The sequence below is a fragment of the Colias eurytheme genome, chromosome 32 (genome assembly GCF_061535395.1).
Source record: "Colias eurytheme isolate Ceu_HAF_F1 chromosome 32, ilColEury1 Martin Lab GWU primary, whole genome shotgun sequence".
Lineage (NCBI taxonomy): Eukaryota > Metazoa > Arthropoda > Insecta > Lepidoptera > Pieridae > Colias > Colias eurytheme.
Window position 1 is genome coordinate 6656481 of NC_143011.1, and position 24406 is coordinate 6680886.

General features: G+C 38.7%; 3 protein-coding genes and 1 pseudogene across 3 annotated transcripts; 1 reads left to right on the forward strand and 3 right to left on the reverse strand.

The window, feature by feature from the left end:
* Nucleotides 1-2061: 2061 nt before the first annotated feature.
* Nucleotides 2062-3272, reverse strand: LOC149895258 (uncharacterized; annotated as a pseudogene).
* A 6100-nt stretch (nucleotides 3273-9372) lies between these two features.
* Nucleotides 9373-16282, forward strand: LOC149895259 (uncharacterized). The gene is made up of 2 exons (XM_090119135.1): nucleotides 9373-9521; nucleotides 15778-16282. Exons 1-2 carry the CDS (start codon nucleotides 9436-9438, stop codon nucleotides 16280-16282), a joined length of 591 nt encoding a protein of 196 aa, XP_089975261.1. The 5' UTR covers nucleotides 9373-9435.
* On the reverse strand, nucleotides 9824-14784 carry LOC149895260 (uncharacterized). The gene has a single exon (XM_090119238.1). It carries the CDS (start codon nucleotides 14708-14710, stop codon nucleotides 9854-9856), a length of 4857 nt encoding a protein of 1618 aa, XP_089975364.1. The 5' UTR covers nucleotides 14711-14784; the 3' UTR covers nucleotides 9824-9853.
* Nucleotides 16283-16647: 365 nt separating the features above from the next.
* LOC149895261 (uncharacterized) lies at nucleotides 16648-21723 on the reverse strand. The gene is made up of 2 exons (XM_090119137.1): nucleotides 18037-21723; nucleotides 16648-17371 (listed from the first exon to the last, which is right to left on the reverse strand). The coding sequence occupies exons 1-2, from the start codon at nucleotides 20937-20939 to the stop codon at nucleotides 16648-16650; spliced, it is 3627 nt and encodes a 1208-aa protein (XP_089975263.1). The 5' UTR covers nucleotides 20940-21723.
* Between the last annotated feature and the right edge of the window lie 2683 nt (nucleotides 21724-24406).

Genomic DNA, 24406 nt, shown 5'->3' on the forward strand with positions numbered 1-24406 from the left:
AGTATGTTTGACAATCTACAATGTCTATAGCGTTGCAGTTACAATGTGGTGAGTTATTAAAATTCTGATTTCTGTGCAAGCATTGGTGTTCGTGAGCTATTAGTCTGGGTATATGAGAGCTTCTGTTCTGACTAGAGCTTATGTACATTAATTTTGTCTTATTCTCGTTAACAGCTAGACCTGCGTCATGCGACCATCGTAACAATGAGTTAAAATCCTCTTGTAACTTCTCGAGTGCTTCGCTTACGTTGTTACCAGCAGCAACGAGACAGGTGTCGTCGGCAAATTGATAAGTCTCACTGTGTTTAATGACACTTGTAAGGCTATTTACGTACGTGAGATAGTGCAATGGCCCGATGACCGAGCCCTGCGCAGTGCCCTCCGTAGCAATAACAATGTCACTAGTCGCATTACAGACTCTAACAGTGTATCTCCTATCGTTGAGGTAGTCCGAGCACCAGTCCAATAGGTTGCCTCTAATACCGCTGTAATGCAGGCACTCTAATAGTCTATCGTGACAAAGCGTATCAAACGCCTTACTATAGTCTATAAATACTGCTAGTACATGTTTTTTGTTATTTAAATGTGAATGGACGCTGTCGGTAAACGCTGACAGAAGTTGTGTTGTGTTCTTGTTTGGCCTAAATCCATATTGATGATTGGTTAAAATTTTATTATTTTCATAGAATTCATATATATGTTTGGCAATATATTTTTCAATAATCTTATCAATAGTAGGCAATATTGTTATCGGTCTATAGTTGGTATAATCTGTTTTTGATCCCTTTTTATAAATCGGTCGGACAATGCCGGTTTTAAGCACTGATGGGTAGCTACAGGTTTTTATACATAAATTAATTAAATTTGTGATGACTGTTTGAATTCTTGTACATATTTTTTTTAAGTCACAGGCTCTAATACCATCTATCCCTGGGGCTTTATTATTGTCTAAGCTCATGATTATATTTTTGACTGCATCAGGCTTCGCGGGTTTTAGTCGCATAGTGACCTGGGCCGAAGTTTTGTATTGTGATTTATTAAGTAATGGCATTGAGCAGTTAGGGGTAATATTTTTTGTGCTATTTTTAAAAAATTGTGCAAAGTTGTTTGCAATCTGTTTGTATGACACGTTAGTTTTTTGAAATGCATTATTAATTGTATCATCAATCGACCTCTTAATTCTACCAGTGATTCGATTTAGTATTTGCCATAATTGTCTAGTATTATTCCCGTTTGCAATTATCCATTTTATAAATAATGTATCTCTATTCTTGCAAGCATTCGTAATTTTCTTGTTTATCCAATTATTATTGCGATGTGTTGATCGGTTTTTTATTTTAATTGTGTATTCAGATTTTTTATAACACTCCCGAAATTTAGAATTAATAAAGTTATATAATGTTTCTGGACAGTTAGTATCATACGATTCCTCCCATTGAATTTGCTCGAGATAGTTAAGAAGTTTTGTATTATTAATACAAATCTTTTCTTTGGGAACATCCTGTGTTCGTGTACCAATGCAAGCGAGTATCACCGCGCGATGATCGGCCAGTGTAGTACCGAGTGCCGCCGTGAATAGGTCTTGTGAGCGGGATCGTGCAAATATATGATCTATACAAGATTTACTTAGTTTGCCATTATTTAATTCTAGTCTAGTGTGTGCAGTGATCCCGCATACAAGGCCCATTTCATATAACATGTTGTTGTATTTATGCTTTACAGGATTTTCACTCTTAAGGTCTATGTTAGTATCGCCTAGTAGATATAATTCAGTGGTGTTAGTGAATTTTTTAAGTGTACATTTCAATTCATCAATAAATAAAATTTTACTTAAATTAGGCGGGCGGTATACCGCGCATAATATGTTGGCAGTGTAGTTAGTATTTGTGGTTATAGAACAAAAGATGCTTTCAAAGTATTTTGTTTTTGCGTTTATAATATTACATTTAAGATTGTTATTGACATATAATATTATACCACCGCCTTTTCTATAGTTACGAAGAGCTTTGTACATTCGGTAACCGCTTATTTCATAATATAATACACTATTATTTTCTGATACATTAGCCTCTGTTAGAATTACAATATCAATGCATTTGTTTGATTTACTTAAAATTTGTTCAAGTGCGGTGAAGTTTTTTATAATCGATCGTATATTAATATGTATACATAATAAGTTGAGGTGACTGTGAGGAATACAATTTAAAAAGTTATTGACATTACTACAATCATTGATTTCGATTATATCATTACAAAAATTAGCCATTTTTATAGACAAAGTTAATAATATAAGTGCAGAGACATGAAATTTCTTACTTAATTATTCCTTGTTGTTAGTCAATGCATGTATGTCTTTAACGGACCGTAAAGTAATAATTTTATCATTGTCTCCTTTGCGTGCTTTGATTAGTCCCCTTTTAAACCACACATACTTGTAGTTGAGATTATTTTTCAGCTCCTGTTTGGCATTCCAGAACAATTGCTTATGATGCTTTGTCATGGCTTCGCGTACATAGACAACGTTGTTGTTAGTTTTTTCGTTCGGAATTAATGCTGCAACTATTAACTTTGTACTTTTAGCTGCTGTAATCCATTTTTCCTTCACTTCTTCGTCAATCAGTTCAATTAGTATATTTGCTGTTTGCTCCTTCCGCCCCTGTAGTCTCCGTGCACTTTTGATGTCTTGTTTAGGCTGGTTAAGTTTAATTGCGATATTTTCAGTAATTAATTGAATGTCTTCCTTTGTTTGGTTTGGTATATTTGATATTTCGATGTATTTTCCTAGCTTCTCCTGTTCCGCCTCCTGTATCCTTTGTTCCAGGGCGCCGACACGTGTTTCAAGGTTGTTATTCTGTGTTCTTCCTCTCGAGAGCTTTAATTGTTTTTTTGAAGCCCTCGATGCATTCCATAGCCTCATCGAGTTTTGCGCTATGAAATTGCAAGGATTCGTGTAGCTGCGCCATTTCGCTTTTGATCGCTCTTTCTACGTCTTTTGAGATGTTACTTAGTAATTTTTTTGCATCGATTTGAACCGGTGCATCACTTTCGTCATCGTCCTCTTCAGGCGTAATAATTGATGTACGTCTTGGGAGTTCTTGCTGGCATTCGTGACACGTCCACTCCAGATTGGGGGCCGCTTTTAGGGCAGTAATCTGTTTATTTGTTAGCCCCGCGCACTTTGGATTTAGATGCACTATCCGTTCACACTTGCAGCATTCTAGTCCCGGAGAAGATTTTGATAGGTTCTTTTTGCAGGAGTCACACTTAGACATTTTTTCTTTTTTTTATTATAACTGGGGGTAGATGTACTAGGCGTGCGTTATTAGCGGTAGCCGGTTGTAGACTGATATATGACTTGTTATATGAGTAAGATGAGGGATGCTGTTATTGATTCTAGTTTTGGAACAGCAATCATCTTCTATAATATTAAAAGTAGGAGTTTGTATATGAATTTTAAGTTCAAATTCACTAGAAGGCGTGAATTGTAATAATTTATGAAATGCTTTACAATTTTTAGGCACTTTAAGAATACAGGATCCAACTATATCATAATCGTTAATAATATCATCACAATTCATTGTTAACTTAGAAATATTTGATTGTACATATACCCATCTATTATTACTAATTTTCTGCCATATATCTATATTACCAAGAATTAACTTATAGTCACAATTAGTGGGGAGTTCATGAATGTATTCCGTAAGGATAGACACTTCACACGTGGGGTTAGAAACACTGGACTCAATATTACTGAGTTTACACACATAAAATTTGCTCGTTATCACTTTACACTCACTTAGATTGTCAAACGCAAAGTAAGTTAACTTGTCCGTGGTTATTGCCAAGTATTTAGCGTTAGGTTTTATCATTGCAAAAGAGTGCGGGTTATTGATGTCATGAGGAGTTGGTAGAGCGTAGACATGAAATAGATTGTACTCTGTAAGTGTAACTAAAGGAATCTTAACAACAAAAATAAGCTTACTGTCGCTCATAAATGAGGAAATGTCGGCAATATCAAGAAGGACGTGTATATTATTTAATGCGATAGGTACTGGAAAGTTGACATTAATTTTATTTAAGCTAGATGTTAATTCTTGAAAAAGTTGAACTGGACTTAAAATCGAAGGATGAATTACATTCAATTTGCCAAAAAGAATAGCATCAAGTAAGTTTCTAAGATTGGAATTTAAAATCATAAGGGAACTTTCGAGAGCACTAAACGTCATAGCGAGATGAGACTTGACTTGGAGTTTATTTGTATTCTCAGAAACTGATTCGAATATTTTGTTTAGCTTTTCCATATTTTCATTTAAAGTTAGTTCATTGTCATTGAGTCTGTGAATAGTTTGATTAAATGTGGAAATAGTAGAAGAGACGATATGTATATTAGATTTCATTAACGTGGCCAAGTGTCTTTGATCATCTTGGACTGCGTTAATCGCGTCAGTAAAAGCTTTTGCGTCGTCTTCGTCGAGAGTACCAAATACTTGTTTCAGTATGGGACCTCCGAAACCTAACCAAGCTGTTCTTTTAAATCTAGACTTATTAGATGAAGTGAGATGAGACAGAGAATTGAAGTTATTAAAAACATTAATGTATAAACTTTCTAAAGGACTAAGGACATTTGTGCAATCAATACGCAATTGGCTAGAAGGATGATTATAACAAATAGATTTAGCAGTTTCAAGATTATGTTTAAGTGTTTCAAAACGAGGTTGCAAATAAGAAATATCAGAAAACGTTAAGATTTTGTAATAATCGTTAGAGTATTTCACGGTACCGATAGGATCAAAGAAGAGACCGGGGCTGTTGATGATAGGAGTCGTTGGATTTGACGATGATGTCATGATTCCTGGCGCGATGGCCCTGGAAGAGAATTTTCATGAGCTAGTTTAATTTCGTCAACGTGAAATCTAGTATGTTTGCGATTGATGAGAATAGTAACGTTGTTGTTGTTATGAACTTTTACGATTCTGTACGGGCCTTTCCAGATGGGAGACAGTGCTTTACGTAATCTATGATGATGTTTGATATATACCATATCCCCGACATTATAAGATACTACTCGCGAATGCTTATCATAATACTGTTTCGATCTTTCTTTACTTCTAAGAATATTTTCACGAGCTAAGTTTCGAGATATAGAAAATTTATGCTTAAGTGTTTTAATATAGTCAGGATAAGTAAAGTCAGGTGAAATGTCATAAATTGAACTTGGAATATGGGGCTTACAACCAAATAAAAGTTCGTGAGGAGTAAAGTTAGTAGATGAATGAACAGCGGAGTTATAAGATATTAGAGCGGTAGGAAGATATTTATGCCAGTCATCTTGATTTTCACTAACATAATAATATGATTTGAGATATTCTTTGAGAGTTGCATGACTCCGTTCGAGAGCACCATTAGTTTGCGGATGATACGGAGAAGAAAAGAGATGTTTAATCTTAAAAAGGGAAACAACATTTTTATAAACTTCAGCGATAAAATGGACACCTTCATCAGACAAAAGCGTCTTAGGAATACCGAAATGAGAGATAAACTGAATAAGACATTGAGATGTTTGTTCTGCCGTAGAATTCTTTATAGGATACGCCATAGAATACTTAGTTAAATCGTCTTGAAAAGTGACAATGTAGCGATAATTCTCAGGACCAGATTCTGGTAATGGACCAACGATGTCAGTCGCAATTCTCTGAAGAGGCTCATGGGAAGTAGAAGTTATTTCCATGGGAGCACGATTAGTAGCACGTAACGCTTTGTTTTGTTGACATTGAGGGCAATTTCTAACATAAGATTCGATTTCGGATCTCATATTTTTCCAGTAATATAGTTCTTTCAATTTACTATACATGCGTGCAAAACCAGAATGTCCGCCTACAGGTGAGTCATGATTGTCTTTTAGGATAGTTGGGACTTCAGTAGGGGTAGGATAGATCATTTTGTTATGATAAATATTAATCTTAATTCCAGTTTGATTAAAAACGTAAATAATCATCTCATAAATTAATGGAAATCTTAGTTTGTCAAAAGGATTTGAGAAATCAGATATAGAAATTTCTTTTACATTAGGATGATATATAACTAATTGTTTGCGTAATTCTTTTAAGACTAAAAATATATCTTTATAAGATGCGGATTCAAAATGATGGACCTTTGTAAAAAGATGAAGGTAAATCTTATTATTAACTGTTGAAATTTTGATTTTATGCAGTTCCTTTTCTGATAGTATAAAGGACTGTTTGTCATCTAATAATTCTAAGATATCATTGCAATAAGGATTTGAGTCATCTAGATCAATTGATGTTGGATAAGCTATAACTGAACAAGTTGTCTTTAAAAGATTTTCATTATGTTCAACAACTTCTGTGTCACACATTGTGGGACTAGAACGGTTTCTAATAAAGGATTCATAGGATAGGTTGGTGATAAGTCTTGTACCGTCAGTGTCGTTGACGTCGTTAATAGCGTTAATAGGAGGTCGAGATAAGTACTCTACCAGGTTTGTAAATAATTTCGTAATCATATTCTTCTAACTTTAATCTCCAGCGCACCAGTTTACTGCTGGGATCTTTGCAATTAAAAAGCCAGACTAATTATGGGCGATGGTCGGTGACAATTTTAAATTTCCGACCGTAAAGATAGGGTCTGAAGGTTTTAACACCGAAAAGAATTCCTAATAGTTCTTTCTCAGTTGTACTGTAATTACCTTCGGCTTTGTTAAGTGTTCTAGAGGCATATGCGATTGGGAGATCTTTACCAATATCACCTTGAGATAAGATTGCGCCTAATGCATAATTAGAAGCATCTGTGGTGAGTATAAAATCTTTAGAAAAATCAGGATATTGGAGAATGGGAGCATTAGTCAACATGGATTTAAGGGATTCAAATGCTTGAGTTTGGGATTGAGACCAATTGAATTCAACATCTTTTCGAAGTAAGGAAGTAAGTGACTTTGTGATTTTGGAAAAGTCCTTAATAAACTTTCGATAATAGCCTACAAGGCCGAGAAAGGATTTTATATCTTTAGGATTTTTAGGAATGGGATATGAGATAACAGCTTTTACTTTATCGGGATTAGGAGATACACCTTTATCAGTAATAGTATGACCGAGATAAGCGACTTCACGACGAAGAAATTGGCACTTATCTGGTTGCAACTTTAGATTATGTTCTCATACATATCTGGTGGAATCCAGATGCTAAGTCCAGGGTACTGAAGTATTTGCTATGTCCTAATTGGTCAAGAATATCAGTTATATTAGGAATAGGATAGGCGTCACCGATTGTAATGTCATTGAGTTTCCTGTAATCAATTACGATGCGCCATTTCTTTTGGCCAGAAGCATCTTGCTTCTTAGGAACTACCCAGATGGGTGAAGACCAGGGAGAATTAGAAGGCCTAATGATTTTTTGATTAAGCATTTTGTTAATTTGATTATTAACTTCCTCTTTGTGGCATTCAGGGTATCTATACGTTTTTACATGAATGGGTTGAGAGCTAGTAGTTTTGATCTCATGCTTAAGAGTATTTGTGCAAGTTAAAGCATCACCTTCAAGATGGAACAGATCAGAAAACTCGGTACACAGATCAAAAAGAGCTCGAGTTTCCTCAGGATTAAGATGTGATGATCTTATTTGTTCATGCACCCTATTTACTCTCTCTAAAGATGTTTCAGAAACCACATTCGTGTTTGAAATTTGGAATTGATCAATTAAATCACAGGGATTCAACTCAACTGAAATTGAATTAATTATAACGTCAGAGCTAGTAGTATTCAGGACAGACACATTAACGTGATTATTACTTTTAAGTGAAACTAGACAACCGGAGATGAAAATTCCATTCTGAATTTCGGTTTTTTCTACGAAACCAGTGGTTATTTTAGGATTTGTGACATTACACTCAATAATCATTTCGGATCGAGCCGGAACAGTGTATACAGGTTTGGTAAAGTGGAGAGGAATTGAATAATTATCTATCTTCAGGATATTGGTCTCATAATCGATCTTAGCATTTTTAGACTTAAGAAAATCATTGCCAATAATTCCATCAAAATTAATATCAATAGAATCAGGAATTAAATTAAAATTAGTGATAATAGAATGATCTGGGAGTTTAAAATCGAATTTAATTTGACCAAGACTTTCAGTATACTCAGATTGTTTATCGATACCTTTGAATTTTATAATTTTAGGTATCAATTCAGGTTCATATTGCAAAGATGATTTTTTCAAAAGTGAAATAGCTGCACCAGAATCAACAAGAAGTACTAAAGCCTTGTCTGAGTATGATGATTTAACATAAACATGAGGTAAGTGAATTTTACTATTATAATTAATTTCATAAATAGCTTCAAAAGATTCTGAATTAGTACTATTCTGAGTTACTCTATTTGGAAAATTAGGAGTAGAATTGCAAGTTGTTTTAACAGAATTATTAGACCGATAACCTTTCGATATAGGAGGATTAGGAAATGTAGAATAGGAAGATTTAGTACGGGACTTTTTCGTGTTAAATGATTTAGGAGTTACATTTGACTGAGGAGATTGAATTGATACACGTGATTGAGTCGACTTACGAGATTGAATAGATACACGCGATTGAGTCGATTTACGAGATTAAGTAGATGTAGGAGATTGAGACGATTGAGTCGATATAGGAAATTGAGACGATTGAGTCGATATAGTAGATTGAGGCGATTGAGCCGATATAGGAGATTGAGACGATTGAGTCGATATAGTAGATTGAGGCGATTGAGCCGATATAGTAGATTGAGACGATTGAGTCGATATAGTAGATTGAGACGATTGAGTCGATATAGTAGATTGAGGCGATTGAGCCGATATATCCTCAGTGTGTGAATAAGATCCGGTGTAAAAACGTAAACATTAATAACAGCTGATGATCAGCTATTTTAAAAGTACCCACTGGAAGTGATTTTTTTACGGTTTGGAAATAATTCTTTCACTTTTACAAATCAAACCTAACTGTTAATTGTAATCGTATTTTTAAAAAATAAATTGCAATCATTGAAGTTTATAATCAGAAAAGAAACAAAGAATTAAATCTTAATCTTAATACTATTATAAAGGCGAAAGTTTGTACGGATGTATGGATGTATGGATGTATGGATGTATGGATGTATGGATGTATGGATGTATGGATGTTTGTTACTCTTTCACGTAAAAACTACTGAACCGATTACAATGAAATTTAGCACACATATAGAGAGTAACTTGGATTAACACATAGGATAGGTTTTATCCCGGAAATCCCACGGGAACGGGAACTATGCGGATTTTCCTTTGAAAACGCGGGCGAAGCCGCGGGCGGAAATCTAGTTTTAAAATAATCATATCAGTTGCAACTTTGTGTTAGCTGCCATCTAGTGCCGTTATAGTAAATCTTATTGACCTACGATCGAGACTGAGATGGCCAACAAGTGTACTAATTGTGGTAAATTCTTCGCAACGTCAGATGGCGCCAAATGCCATAAATGTAATGTTCTATACCACAGGTGTTTGATATTGAGATGATTGATTCTTCCTTATTATAAAGGTTATTAAAATGAAAACGAGAATAAAAAAATATGATTTTAATTATAACGATTACATTGTGTGCTGTTAGTTACAAGGTTACAAGAAAAGAGAATGACGCGAGGTTCCATGATTAAGCACATTCGTTTTACATTAACGTGAAGTTAGGCCAGAGTCCCACCGGTGTTGCCGCCACACCGCTGAACGACGTACGCTGCTAACCTCAGAGTTGTTGAACATACCGCCCGCCTTGGAAGAACTCAGGAAAGGCTTCCAACATGAAGCACTCGTCAGTGAAGCTGGATCATGAAGGTTATAACAGGCAAATCTTTGCAAACGATCGGCGTATGATGCCGTGCGCTGTCCGTATTTCAGCCACTCGGGAAATCCCATCAGTCCCCGGGAAGACGTGCATCACTCGACCCAGTTTCCATTTCAAAGGAGGAACATTATCCTCCTTGATCAGAACTAAGCTATTCTCTTTGAGGTCCTCATTGTTGGTTTTCCATTTAATTCGCTGTTGGAGCTCTGAAATGTATTCTTTCGACCAACGCTGCCAAAAATGTTGTCGAAGTTGCTCCACATGGTCATAGCGTCCCAATCGCGTAGACTTAATCATCGTCAGGTTTTCGCATATAGGTGCAGTTAGTGGTCGACCGATCAGGAAATGGGCTGGAGAAAGTGGGAGAAAGTCATGAGGATCTGAGGACAGAGGAGACAGAGGGCGAGAGTTCAGGACGGCTTCAATTTGCGTTAATACCGTTTCAAACTCTTCACGTGTTAACCTAGCATTGCCCAGCACCCGCCGCAAATGATGCTTACAGGACTTGACTCCTGCTTCCCACAACCCGCCAAAATGAGGACTGTACGGTGGTATAAATGTTAAACGAATTTGATTATGACTAAGAAAATCAGAAATATCACTACCATTATTAAAAATTACTGATAATTCCTTTTCAGCACCAACGAAATTTTTTCCATTGTCTGAAAAGATTTGATAAGGCTTTCCACGCCGTGCTATGAACCGATTTAATGCTAAAATATAATCATGTGTACTCAAGCTACCTACCAGTTCTAAATGTATAGCCCTTGTACTAAAACAAACGAATAAACAAATGTATGATTTTATTAATTTTGCACCCCTGCCCTTTCGGTCCAAAATGAGCAGGGGCCCGGCATAATCAACTCCACAATTCATAAAAGGAAAATTTTGTTCTAATCTTTCCGAAGGTAAGTTGCCCATGAGAGGGGTCAATGTCCTGCCTTTCATGCGTTTGCATACGATACAATTATGAACAACTTGTTTAGCTAAATCGCGAGCCCTCAAAATCCACCACCTTTCACGCATGGAATATACTAGAAGCTGAGGACCAGCATGAAGCAATCGTTTATGTTCATATTCACATAATAATCTTGAAAAGCGATGCTTCCCACTAAGCAATACGGGATGTTTTTTATTATAATCAAATTCATTCGCGTTAGATAACCTACCACCGACACGAATAATATTTGATTCATCTAGAAAAATATTTAAACCGGCTATTTTGTTATATATCAATTTATTTTTAATATTTTTACTATTATTTAATGATAACTTATTCTTTAATCTATAATATTGTTCATTAAATGATTCTTGTTGAGCAAACCGTGTTAATGTATCAAGTGATCGCTGTAACTCATCTACAGATAAGGAACCGGTTTGTCGCACACGAATGCCATTGACCTTGCCGTTGACAATAGATACTCGGACATTATCAATGAATCGCAATAAATATGCACAAATCCTTTGCAAACGAATAAATGACGAATAACGTTCAAAATCAAATATTGAAAATAATTGAGTAGAATGTAAATGAACAGTGTTATGTTTAATTTCAGGCAACTCACTATATGGCGAAATAAAGATGTTACTATTGTCTGGCCACTTACTACTTATATCGCGTAAGAAGGCAGGGCCACACCACCAATTATGATTACTATCATACTTCAGCGTGTCTAACGTCGTGCCGCGAGTTATAATATCCGCAGGGTTTTCGGTTCCCTTAACATGTCGCCAAATTGTATCACATGTTAATTCATTTATTTGTGCAACGCGATTTTGAACGAAGGTTTTAAGTAAATGCGGCGACATACTCAACCAGCCTTGCACAATAGTTGAGTCAGTCCAAAAATATATTTTATCGAAATTTAAACGGAGGGATTGTTTTATTTTAATATATAATCTAGCACCTACCAAAGCCCCGCACAGTTCGAGTCTCGGAACACTTACTATCTTTATCGGTGCTAATTTACTTTTTGCACATAATAAATGCACTGAAACTGGTAAATCACCGTTATTATTACACAACCTAACGTACGCGCACGCACCGTAGGCATCTTGAGAAGCGTCAGTAAATATATGAAGCTCCTTGTAACTATTATCATCAATAACACAACGAGGTAGTCTAATAGTATGTAAATGTTGCAAATCACACAGAAACTTATGCCATGCAATTGCAATGGTTTCGGGAACTTCGTCGTCCCAATCCAATTTTTGTAACCACAATTTTTGTAACAATGACTTAGCTTTAATTACTACGGGCGTTAATAAACCTAATGGATCATATATTTGTGCAATGGTGGATAATATGACACGCTTCGTAACTATCGAGTCATGATTTGTAAATTTAGTTGTAAAATAAAATTCATCCTTTTGTGTACACCAACCTAAACCTAACGTTTTGGATGAATGATTTACATCAATGTTTAGGTCTTTATACATTTCAGGAGATACGTCGCAATTAAATGTCCATTTATGCAGCGGAAAACAACCCTGTTTCAACAACTTGGATATTTTATTACACAATTCCATTAAAGATATAAGGTCATTACTCCCAGTAATTAAATCGTCAACGAAAAAATCCTCGTTAATTGTTCTTGCAACTAATTCATCATTACAGTCTAAAGCCAATTGTTTTAAACAACGCATACTGAGAAACGGTGCTGACGCCGTTCCATACGTCACTGTATTTAACATATATAACTGTAAAGGTAGGTTTCGATTATTCCTCCACAATATCAGCTGTAAATTACGTTGATCCGATTGAATTAAAATCTGTCTGTACATTTTTTGAATATCTGCGCAGGCAACGTATTTATATTGACGAAATCTAAGTAAAATTGAGAATATATCATTTTGTAATGGAGGTCCTGTATACTGTATATTATTTAACGATTTGTTGTTTGATGTATTCGCGCTCGCGTCGAACACAACACGTAATTTTGTAGTTAAACTATCCTCACGATAGACACCGTGATGAGGTAATATATAATGTGGTTTACTTAATAAATCTGGAATATTCTTTGTTTCAATTAGAGTCATATGACCAAGTGTTTCATATTCTTTAATAAAATCGCAATAAAGTGTTTTATAATTAGGTAAACGATCCAACTTTCTTTCGAGAGATAAAAAACGATTTTTAGCCATAGTGTACGAATCACCTAATAACTCAGGTGACTCCTTTAGAGGAATGCGAACAGAGAATCTACCGTGTTTGTCACGTTTTGTAGTCTCTTTAAATAACGTTTCACAATAACGATCATCTTTAGACATGGGAGAAGATAAGTCAGTCAATTCTTCTAACTCCCAAAATTTTTTCAGTTGAGTATTTATCTGAACTAAGTTACACTGAACTTTTTCAGTCTTAAACGAATGACTATTATAAATAGGCCCAGAAATTATCCATCCTAATTTTGAATCATATAGATAAGGACCATTAATAAGTTTAATCTTATCACTATTTAATAAATCCCAAAATACATCCGCTCCTATAAGGATATCGATATCCGACGGCACACTAAACGTAGGGTCCGCGAGTGAAATGTGTTTAGGTATTTGAAACCTTTGAGATTTAATTGATAACGAAGGTAACTTTGATGTAATACGAGGAAGAACCAAGCATTGAATATTTATATTAAAATGATTAACTTTAGAACGAATATTTACTTTACAGGTGTGAGAACATTTTGATACGCTCTGCCCAACACCTGAAATATGTATAGTGGACTGTATTATTGGTATTTGTAAACGATTACACAACGATTCTGTAATAAAACAATTCTGACTTCCGTTGTCAAGGAGCGCCTTAACTGTGTGATAATTATCACTCGAGTCAGAAACGTCAATGAGCGCTGTCGAAAGCAACACGGGTTGTATAGCGGCAGCGGCATTGCACGTGAGTACATTTATACGCTCGGAATGCACTCCCGTATCAGCTGATTTATGCGAACTAGGTATAGACGCGGGAATACTTAATTCTTCACTAGAACTAAGATAAGTAGTATGAAGTAGTGTATTATGGTTCTTTTTGCATAATTTGCATGGACCATATGAACAATCGTTTGCTAAATGGCTATCAGTGCGAATACAATTACGACAAAGGTTTTTATTTTTTACAAGAACATGTCTCTCCTGCACAGGCCTGTTTAAGAATTTCGGACATGAATACAAATAATGTTCACCGCCGCAGTCAACACAAACACGTTCTTTTACATTGATATCGAATTTAGGTTTGTTACGAGATGAATTAACTACGTGTGTATGTGTGAGAGGTTGCGACAAATTTTTAGGCTTACTAAAATATTTATGATTGTTATTCGTGTTAATATAATTATTATTGTTATGTTTATTAGAAGAAACACCGCGCACATTATTCGTTTTTATCATTTCTAACATATCAGCTCGGTTTCCAAGAAACTCTAATAGATCGCCTAATTTAATGTTTCTTGATTCATTTTTTGACAATAAAGTACCTTTATGCGTCTCCCACTCACGCTCTGTGGACTGATCGAGCTTGGACACAATTAAATAGACAACCAAAGTGTCCCAAGAATCGGTGGGTTCGTTTAATGATTTTAATGCACGTAAATTACGTAATGTTGAATCTATTAACCTTCTAATGTGAACAAACGATTCGCTTTGTAGTGCCTGAACATTAAAGAGTGCCTTGACATGATTTTGTACTAATAATCGATTATTATGAAACCTATTTTCTAATAAATCCCATGCGTGTGAGTAGTTTTCAGCCGTGAACTCTAATGCACTAATAACATGAGAAGCAGAACCACTGAGGGAAGATTTTAAATAATGAAATTTCTGTATATCATTAAGATCATCACGACTGTGTATCATAGTGAGATATGAATTCCTATACTCCAACCACTGATCATAAGCACCCTCAAAGACAGGTAGCTTTATAACTGGCAATTTAATAGACATAGTTTATATATATATAGTTTATAGACATTATTACAAACCTGATGACAAATAGATTGTGTTTTTTCACTACTGTTAGGATTTACCAAGCACTTCGCGTTAGCCATAATAGAAAAATACTGCTGTTCAAACAATTCTCGGTATTCTAATTGAGCTGCTATATCCGAATCTTCAACTAATTGTTCAATTTTACTCTGAATTTCATTGTAACTTTGAAAAAGTGTACAAGCGGACTCTATTCGTAATTCTAATTCAGTTTTGCTATTGGAATTTAATTCTGATTTGTCTAGTTTTGAAATGTATCTTTCAAACAATGTTAGCCTGCCTTTTAACGTGCCACGCTGTCTCTTTAAGTCAGCGAGCTGCATATTTATACTTTTACAAAAACCTAAACGAGGAGATTTAGAATTACCACCGATTGTATCTTCACAGTCACTCATTTTGGCAGATTATAGAAAACAAGAGTACTTACAAATTCCCGTTAAGCATCAGCACAGCGCCGCGCTGCTCAACACGTGCACGGATAACTGAAACGTGAAAATAACGATATTAACGCAAATTAAAACGCACAGGAGATGGAGAGAAGAAGGATGGGTATCGTAACCTGACCGGATGCGACTCGACGGCAATCCAGCATAATCCTCTTGCGACTCGCCATGTGCATGTGGTGATGATGATGATGCTTCAATTCTTCAATTAATGATTCGGCTCCGAATGGACCATGTTTGATATTTAGATGATTGATTCTTCCTTATTATAAAGGTTATTAAAATGAAAACGAGAATAAAAAAATATGATTTTAATTATAACGATTACATTGTGTGCTGTTAGTTACAAGGTTACAAGAAAAGAGAATGACGCGAGGTTCCATGATTAAGCACATTCGTTTTACATTAACGTGAAGTTAGGCCAGAGTCCCACCGGTGTTGCCGCCACACCGCTGAACGACGTACGCTGCTAACCTCAGAGTTGTTGAACAACAGGCAATGCAATAGCCTTAGCCCAGACGCACGCACTAATTCGAAATGGATGTGTAAAATATGTAAAGGAAAAACTACCACAAAAATATTAGATACACGCACTCCAGATGACGAAAATGACGTGTTTGTGGATACCGACTCTGCCCAATCCGATACTCCTCTACTCGCTCAGGAGATAAAATTACTTCGTACAGAATTATCGTCATTTAGATCGGAGATGTCGAGGCTATCATCGCTTGTATCGGAATTTGGTATTAAGTTAAACTGTATAGAGGAACGAGTAACGAAACTCGAGTCCGCGTCCTGCGCTGAGAGCTGTTTAAATCAATGCCAACAGAATAAAGAGATAAATGACACTATAACCGATTTAAAAAAACGATTAAATGAGTCCGAACAAGAAAAATTACTTAACAATATTGAAATAACAGGAGTATCAGAAAATATTAGTGAAAATTTGTTACACGTCGTAATCACCCTAGCGCAAAAAATAGGTATAACCCTTGTATAAATCCCAAAAATGCCACAATAAGAGTTCTAAGAAATAAAACACTAGAGAGCGTATCAATCGTATATTGTCAACGACCACAATGTTATATTACGGTTTAACAAAACAATTCAATAGCGGCATCTAAATAACTAGTGACGCCATCTATTGGTGAACATCGTGACTTACTTAACTTAGGATTTAATATACCGGCCGCCATGGACGTAGTCCAGCCAAAATAACAACAAATAAAATAACTAAACAAAAAATAACTCAAACTTAAACTTAATCTTTCACAGGTAATAAAATTACCGGCTGCCATGGACGTAGTCCAGCCAAAAGAACAACAAACAAAATAACTTAACAAAAAATACAATTCAAGCTTAAACTTAATCCCTTACAGGTAATAAAATTAATTTGGATAGCGGTCGTTTGATCAAATTTCCCTTGTACTTAAGGGTGACCACACGTGTAAGCTTGTCTAGCCCTGGGTGCTTGTCTACGACGAGACCAAAAAGCCACCTAGTTGGAGGCAAATCATCCTCCTTTACTAATACCACACTCCCAATCTCCGGTTCAGGAGTACTTGCGCTCCATTTGTATCTATGTTGCAATTGCGTCAAGTATTCCCGAGACCACCTACGCCAGAAATCTTGACTCATTCTCTGGGTCAATTGCCACCTTTTCAGGCTATTGACATTGGAGTCTTCATAATTAGCTTCAGGTACCGACACTAATGGCTCGCCGACAAGAAAATGAGCTGGCGTAAGTGGTTGAGGATCCTCCGGATGGTTGGACATCTGACTTATAGGTCGAGAGTTTAAACATGCTTCGACTTGTGTCAAAACGGTGGATAACTCTTCATAAGTGAGCGTTTTATCACCTACAATACGCTTTAGGTGATACTTGGTGGACTTTACGCCAGCTTCCCACAGTCCTCCAAAATTTGGAGCACGGGGAGGGATAAAGTGCCAAGTAGTACCATTAGAAGACAAAAAATTTAGAATCTCTTCAGCAACAGTAGAGCTTTCTAAATGCAAGAAATTTTTGAGCTCTCGTGCACTGCCCACGAACGTGGTACCATTGTCACTCCAAAGTTCAGCCACATGACCTCTACGAGCAACAAACCGCTTAAAGGCTGCCAAAAAGGTTTCAGAGGTCATATCACTGACTGCTTCCAAGTGAATGGCCCGTGTAGCCATACATATGAAAAGGCATATGTATCCTTTCGTTGCATGATGACCACGACCTTTGGCATACGAACACTGATTGGACCGGCATAGTCCACTCCGCTTCTCAAAAAAGGTCTATGTGCTGTTACTCGGGACTCTGGTAGTTGCCCCATCATCTGCTGATTCACCTGGGCTGAATGGCGAATACAGGTCACACATTTTTTAATGAATTGCTTCACTGCACCTTTAGCTCCAACAACCCAATACTTGCTCCTCAAATAGTTAAGGACGAGTTGTGGACCACCGTGAAGAGTCCTTTCATGAGCATCGTGTATAAGAAGGTAAGTAAAGTGTGACTTGTACGGAATAATTATAGGGTGCTTCATACCATCGGACAAAGAAGCGTGACGCAACCGTCCCCCTACTCTTAAAACACCATCCTGTCCCACAAATGGATTCAACGAGGTAAGTTTACTTTTCTTATTCAGTTTTTCATTATTCTTTAAATTTTCCATTTCTTCTTCAAAATTTTCTTTTTGACATATCTTAATACATATAATTAGAGTTTCTTGTATTTCCTTAGCAGTTAACGTTTTACTAATATACCTTTCTTTTTCAGGTTTGTTCCAGTGCAACACTCGACGGCAGAATGACAACACTCTGGTAAGTTTTCTAAGAGACGAAAATCTCGAAATTACAGTATCTTCCTGATCACTGGTTACAGCGTGACTACTAATCTTCTCCTTCCGTTCTTCCAGGTTTGTGTCTGCATCTTCTCCCCTTGGATAATCTATGTGATTGCCATACAACCACTCAGGACCTTGTTTCCAAAGGTCGTTGTTTATAAACTCTGTTGCAGATACTCCTCTGGAGGCGCAGTCAGCGGGATTTTCCTGTGATACAACGTGGCACCACCGACTTCCATCTAACAAGGTATGTATTTCCGACACTCTGTTGGCAATAAAGGTCTTCCATCGACTTTTATGGAACCTGAGCCAAGCCCAGACGCTAGACGAATCTGTCCAAGCATGAGTTTGATGTTTCGGAACATCAAGAATACCACTAACTTCATCCAAAACTCTTGCAAGCAAAACAGCTCCACACAGCTCAAGTCGTGGAATTGAGATCTGTTTTACGGTTGCTACACGAGGTTTGGATGTGATTAAACTCACATGCACATTACCATTTCTATCGATAATGCGAGAATAAACAACAGCTGCATAGGCTGCATTCGATGCATCGAAGAACCCATGCATTTCCATATATTGATCATTTAAACTTGATCGTATCCATCGAAAAATGTGAACGTCTGTAAGAGATTTCAAGTCATTCCTGAAATCTAACCAGCCTTTACGAAATGGAAGTTCGCTATCCCAATCAACGCCACGTTCACGCCATAATAAACGTTGATAGTCAGCATCACCTTCCGCCACTTTCACTTGTCGGTACATTTTAACGATGTCTGCGACAAGTGAAATCGGATAGTAACGCCACTGTATCAGTAAATGTCGCAATTCGGGCTGAATTGTGGGACCAACCATCAGGTCATCGTTTAACGATGCCCCGTTGGTGCCCTTGCATGAGGCGACAAAAACCACCCGAACCGACGTTGAACAAGACGTTGCCTTATCTTGCCGTATCACCGCATGATACGGCAGATAAACGGCATCTGGATTGTCAATATCATCCTCAACTACAGTTGTACCCTCATTGTGTATTTTGCCAAAGAGGATCCAACCAAACGCTGTATGCTGAGCACTTACAGTTCCTGGCGGACCCCTGACTAATCCCTTCAACAAAATTTGGCTATACACATCAGCACCTAATAAAAGATCTATATTATTAGGTGTGTGGAACGAAGGATCTGCTAGCTGCAGTGACGCAAACACTGGCAGATTGTGTATCTCAACCTTCTTACTTGGTAAGATTGAGGTCAACTTCGTTAACACATGAGCCTTGACTGTGATGACAAAGCTCGGATTTAGACGAGACTGAATTTTTACCACAACAGAGGACCTTGATAAACAAGGTGATCTCTGGTCACCGCCTAAACCTGACATAAAATTTGTCTCAGATTTCTTTCTGAGACCTAGCAGTTGAACTGCAGCCTCCGTAATAAATGAGGCTTGAGACCCTTGGTCAATCAAAGACCTTAACACCACCGGACTTGAATTAGTTTGTGAAACTGCCTTCACTAAGGCGGTTGCCAACAAAACTTGATTAGTTGTGGACTTGGTGTGTGTGGTAGTGTGTTTATGACGATCAATACTCTCCTCTTGATCCTGGGAAGAATGAATGACATTCCCTACAACTGAAGCATTTCCTTCACCAGGTTGATCAACTTGCGTTGAGCTGGCTGATTTGGGAGTGTTGGTATGAAGTAAAGTGTGGTGCTTTTTTTTACAAATTCTACAACCTGTAGATCGATTGCATTGATAAACTGAATGATTTGGTGTCAAGCAATTGAAACATAAATGGTGGGTTTGAACAAACTTACGTCGTGAGTCAACGGTTTCTTTACAAAATTTCTTACAATTAAATAACTTATGATTTTCTGAACAAAACAAACAATAATTAACACTTGATGTGGCAATGTGAGTGCATGCAGGTTTTTCAGATTTATTTGATTTAGAGTCTAAAAATTCTAAAGATTTATATTTATGCTCCAAAAATTCTCTGAATAGAGTCAAGGTTGGTAGGTCTTCGCAATCATTTTCCTTGGACTCCCACTGCTTCCTGGACTCAGGGTCCAATTTGTGACTCATTATATAAATAACGATTGTGTCCCAGCTAGTAATATCAATTCCTAGGTTTCCTAGAGCACTTAAGCATTCGTTCATGCTATCTAATAATTCTCTTATCGCCGATGACGATTCATGATGTAATACTTTTTGACTCATCAAACGTTTAAGGATATTATTTGACAAATACTTTTTGTTGTCATAACGGTTGACTAGCTGGGTCCAGGAAGCCGTGTAGTTTTTATCGGTTATTGCTGTATGCCTTAGGAGCTGTTCCGGTTCTCCCAATAAATGAGATTTTAAATAATGTAATTTTTGTACATCATCTAATTTGGTGTTGTTGTGAATTAAAGAAACAAAAAGGTCCCTAAAACTGGGCCACTCAGTATATTGCCCCGAAAATTTGGGTATGGATATCTCAGGTAACTTAACACTGTGGCCTGAATTATTTTCAGAACCGACATTTGACACTCTTACTATTAACAACTTGTCCTTTAATAAGGACTTATAATCTAGGTACATCTCTTCACAGTTATCAAACACTTTATTTAAAACATAATCATTTTGCATCAATACATCCTTTTTAATTTCATAAACAATTTTTTGATGATTTGAGTGAAAAGACGACCATAATTGTTCTAAAAGTTCTAAACGCGCTTCAATATATCCTATAGTAATTCTATCCCTTGGAGACTTTTTAAAGTTACATAAATTTCTTTCAATTTTACTAAATATATCATCTTGAAGTTTTATATAATTTTCACCCATGATTGTTAGTAAAAACAATTAAGTAATCAATAAATTGAACAGAAAAAATACACAAAAATGCAAAAACAATACCTTAAATTTTACAAATTGTGTCAGCTAATCATCAAAATTAATTCTTCACAAAACAAAACTAACCTTTAAACTTCGTATAATAATATGATTATGCAAAATGACACTTAATTTAAATGTTGTTTAAATCTACAACAATTATAATACCTTTTACTTTAACACGTAAAAAACCACTGTAAACATAAAATAAGAAATGTAACCCAAATAAAGTTCTTAAATTTTTACAAGTAAAACAATCAATTTTTAACAACTATAAACATTACTGACTTTAAAATTTTACAAGTGTTAGATACACAACATAACCTTCACAACTTGACAAGGTTAAACACAATATTTTTCTAAGTTAATGATACAATCGTTAAAATTATTCTAAGTGTTTGAACACATTTATTCACTTGAAAATCGGGCATAGGTTCCCCGTCGGATCACTTTTTAACGAATTATTCTAAGTCCTAATCACTTTGAATTTAACTAAGTTAACATTTGTATCTTGAAACATGCAATATCTTGAATCTTCTAAGTTAACTTCTCCTTGTAATTAAAGTTCAAAATTGTACTCACGATTAATGTTCGGTAATTGTCCCACACATACACACTTAACTTCTTTTATTACGATGACATCTGACAAGTGACGTTACTTGTCTTTTGACCTTGACTGTTGACGGCTGCTGTGACAGTGTCAAGGTTGACACTTGATGACACTGACAGGTGACACGGACTGTTGACGTCTGACAGTTGACGCTGACGTTTGACAGCTGACAGGTGACACGGACTGTTGACAGCTGACACTTGACACTGACGTTTGACAGCTGACAGCTGACACTGGCAGGCTTGCCAGGTGCTCCCCTCTGCAATGGCTGCTCCTCTTCAGATAGGCGACCAAGGGGCTCCCCTCCGCAATCGTCTCTCGTACCTCTCAGGTGTCTCAGGGGGTGCTCCCCTCCGCAATCGTCTCTCGTACCTCTCAGGTGTCTCAGGGGGTGCTCCCCTCTGAGGTAAAAGTTCAGGCGCCAGCAGGTGTCAAAGGGGCACTCTCCCCTCGGTACTAGCAAGTACCTACTGCCTCAAGGCGCTGAACGGACTTATTCACAGTCAACCGCAAGGCACCAGTCCCGGTACTCTCGAAGGACCATGTATAAATCCCAAAAATGCCACAATAAGAGTTCTAAGAAATAAAACACTAGAGGGCGTATCAATCGTATATTGTCATCTCATCTCGGGGTCTTCCACGCAGGCCTTCACAGGCCTCGGGGTAACTGTTCGGGGCGACGGCCCCTTTCAGTGGTGGCAACGCCGCCTGCAACTACAGGCGGGGCACTGGGTGGGATCTAATGGTCCGAGGTGTCGTGTCCGGGAAGTGTCCTGCTGCAGTGCGATCGAGCCCGCGTGGTATCGCGGGCGATCTGCTAGCTGCTGCAGGGAGGAATGTCCGTGGGTGAAGCCACCCGCCGCTTAGCGAGGTCGAGCCCGCCGGCAAGGTGCCGGGGGGCGCCCATCAGCCAGCGGCGAGGAAGCGGTCGTGTCCTAGGAGACTAGGTCACGTGGTAGGCCTCTTATGTCCGGCGGTCTCCGATGGTATGGCGCGATGCCCTGCAAATGCAGGGATCGCGCTCCGTCGGCGCGCGCGAACATAGAGGAGCTCAGGCGACGAACGAAGTCGTCCAGGCTCTCCATGCGCAGGTCCCTGGAGATGACCTGATTCCGTACGAAGCGTGGTGCTCCGGAGATGGTACGGAGCGCTAGCGACTGCTGCGCTCGCAGCGACTTGCGGTCCGTCTCGTTGGTCAGCGCGAACCACGCGGGGGCCGCATAGGTGAGTCGCGTGCGAACGTAGGCCTTGTAAATGCACAGCTTCGTACGGAGAGGCAGGTGAGACGCCAGCATGGGGCGGAGTATGTTCCGCACGGCGCGCGTCTGGGCAACCACGTTCTTCACATGGGGCCGCATCGAGAGTGTCTTGTCAATGGTCACACCAAGGTACTTGGCCGTCGGTGACCATTCGACGTTCTCGCCCATGAGAGACACCGGGGGCGGCAGAAGGCGCGCCCGCCCGATGGAAATCGCCTGAGTTTTCCCCACGTTGACCTTGAGTCTCCAGTCCTCCAGCCATGAGGGAAGTGCATCCAGTGCTCGCTGCATCTTTACCGATGCATGCTTGGCGTTCAGCGAGGTGGTAATAAACGCAGCGTCGTCGGCATACAACGCTAAGATGGCTCCGCCAGCGACTGGAATGTCGTCCGTGTATCTGCTATAGCAGACGGGCGACAGGCAGCTTCCCTGGGGCACACCGGCTCGGATGGGGCGCTCTGTGGACAGAGCATTTTCAACCGCCACTTGAAAACGTCTGTCTTGCAGGAAGGTGGCCACAGTCTTAACTACTCGACGCGGAGTAGTAGACGTGGACAGCTTGTAGATGAGTCCGGTGTGCCATACGCGGTCGAACGCTTTTTCCATATCGAGGAATACTGCAACCGATTGTTCTCGCTTGTTGTAGGCGGCAGCGAGGTGGTGCAGTACTCTCGCCACTTGTAGAGTGGTGGAGTGTTCGGCGCGGAAACCGAACTGTTCGTCGCGTGGCTGAAGGTGGGGCGAAATGTGCAGCAGCAGTAGCTTCTCGAAGACTTTCGAGGTTGACGACAGAAGGGTGATGGGACGGTAGCTCTCGGGTAGCATTATATTCTTGCCTGGCTTGGGAATCAGGATGACTCGGCCGAGCTTCCACGGAGATGGAAAGTGCCCGGTACGGAGGATTCCGTTGAAGAGCCGCGTCAGCGTCGCGATTGCTCGCGGAGGAAGGTGACGCAGCGCTTCATTGGTGACCCGATCGGGGCCGGGGGCTTTGCGTAGTTTGGTTCGTCGAATCATCCTTTGAACACGTCCAGGAGAGAACACGACGGGGTCTTCTGTCGGCGGAATCGGCGGTTCGAAGTAATCCTTCACATGTCGCTCGATGGTTTCTACGTGCTGCACATTCGTAGTCGGGTTAGGCATGAACTGCGTCTCCAGGTGGTCTGCAAATATCTCCGCTCGATCCTCGGCGCGGTAACGTGGGGTTCCGTCACCGGCCATGAGGGGTCTAATCGGAGGGGGCTTCCTGGAGAGCTGGCGGCAAAGGCGGTGCATGCCGGACCAGTCATCGCCGGCTCGCTCGATGGCGGTGTGCCAAGATTCGACTGCTACCGTTTCCAGTGCGTCTGAAATCTTGGCTGCCAGAGCGTTCAGCCGCGTCTTCATGATCGGACATCTCAGGTTTTGCCACAATCTGCGCAGCTTCCTCTTCTCCTCTAACATCGCTTGTATGTAGGCAGGAAGCTGAGGTTTCTTCCGAGTAGATGCAGCGTCGAGTCTGGACTCTCGAAGCGCATTAGACATGACTGCGCTGAGGTCCGTGGCGAGTC